The sequence below is a fragment of the Mesitornis unicolor genome, unplaced genomic scaffold, assembly GCF_000695765.1.
Source record: "Mesitornis unicolor isolate BGI_N332 unplaced genomic scaffold, ASM69576v1 scaffold10462, whole genome shotgun sequence".
NCBI lineage: Eukaryota > Metazoa > Chordata > Aves > Mesitornithiformes > Mesitornithidae > Mesitornis > Mesitornis unicolor.
This window is the reverse complement of record NW_010169850.1, coordinates 1,926-3,523: the sequence shown is the minus strand read 5'-3', so window position 1 is coordinate 3,523 and position 1,598 is coordinate 1,926. Positions and strand designations below refer to the sequence as shown.

Sequence of the window (1,598 nt, the reverse complement as noted above, 5' to 3'; positions counted from 1 at the left end):
GGAAACGATAGGACTCTGTATGTAGTAGCAGTGTCTCACTTTACCGCTATCCTTCTGTGTATTGTCAGGGCTCAGTACTTTCTGAAAAAACAAGCGTATCTCAGAAGGAGAAGAAGAAAAAGGATGCCCCTGTTAAATACAGTATCAAAGATATCACAGGACATTTTATTATTTCTGCTTGCTCACAGTATTATAAAGTTCTTCCAGTCGAGGAATAGTGAGGAAGTGCTGCATGTTCACTCCATTCTCAATAAGTAGTTTCACGAAGTCCACTCGATCCAGAACCAGTGCATCCAGCATAGCCTGTTCCAAGGAATTCACCTGCATTGCAGAATGGAGAATGTGAGCACAGAAGAGATGGTTGTTCAACTCCCACAAACATTTTCATTACTTAGGATATTCCCAAGTTCCCAAATATGCCAATTAATCTCTAAGTGAAAAGGAATTTAGAAAATGACATTGTGCAAGTCAATACAGATGGTAGAATTTTCTGATGAGGTCTTCAGATAGAAGATAGCAGTGAAAGAAACCTGATAACTCACTTATGTATCACCCAAACTGCTGCCTCACAGAGATAACATATAATGCCAAAAGACTAAAGTCATTTGGGAAGAAGCACTCCCTCTTTCCTCACCAACTTTGCTCTGCCATTGGAAAATGTTGGTCAGGAAGTCTAAAGGATCTTATCTTAATAAGGTCTAAGAAGTTAGAACCCAGTAGGAGAGGGGAAAACCCTTAGAACTGCAATCCTTTTGACACATGAACCTTAATCCAGACAACAGAACAATCTAATCTAGTGCAACTGGAAAATGAAGCACTTTGAAATGAAGATGTTTAAACTGCCTTCACTGGATAAGAAAACATGTACAAGGAAGCATGAAGATGTTCAGTGGTCTTCTTATTTCCTTCTGACAAACACAGGGAAGAAGGTGCAGCAGATAAGCACTGAGTTGTACTGTTGTGGTATGGCTGCCTGGGATGCAATTGGGCTAAGAGGAGGATTCCTGGCTCAAAGACTGAACAGCGTCCTTGCAGAATCTACTGCTGATCTTGTGAGAACGTGCAAATGAGCATTCTCATTATGTATATTTTCCTTCTCTCTTTGTACCCCAGGATGAAAAAAACCAAACTCTTCAGCAGTTTTAATGCAAATAATTTCATCTCACCCAGTTCAAGAGTTCAAGCTTTCTTGGGTCTGTTTCTTCTTCTGGCTCTTCTTTTCCTTTTCCTCCCTTTTTCTTCCCTTTTCCTTTCCCTCTGGCTGCTTTAGTCTGAACAGCAGGAGATTTCTTTTCTTTCTCAGGAGCTGTACCATCAGGAGCTGTAAGACTTCCTAAAGGCTGTATTTAATAACGCATTAGAAGTATTAGAGATCTAATTGATAGTACAGTGACTATTTCATTGAATACACTCCTATAGTACTCCCTCCCCAGTCACCACTTCTTTCATGCAGTCAACTAAAAATGATAATTTTTGCATAGCCACAGCTTTGCACTTTTTAAAAATCTGTTATGTCTGTCTGAAAGTCAAAGTAGTGAAGTAGTTAGACTGTGGAAGATTTCTCTCACAAAATGAAATCAGTGCAAGAGGACTGGGAA

At 39.7% G+C, this 1,598-nt stretch overlaps 1 protein-coding gene across 1 annotated transcript in view; it reads right to left on the bottom strand.

The window, feature by feature from the left end:
* TRPM1 (transient receptor potential cation channel, subfamily M, member 1) overlaps positions 1–1,340 on the bottom strand; it is a gene marked incomplete at its 5' end in the record, with an annotated part of 27,185 nt that extends 25,845 nt beyond the window's left edge. The window contains 2 exons of the mRNA XM_010179501.1: positions 187–321; positions 1,167–1,340. Of these exons, the coding sequence (XP_010177803.1) occupies positions 187–321; positions 1,167–1,340 (309 nt within the window). The remainder of the gene's footprint in view (positions 1–186; positions 322–1,166) is intronic.
* Positions 1,341–1,598: the final 258 nt, after the last annotated feature.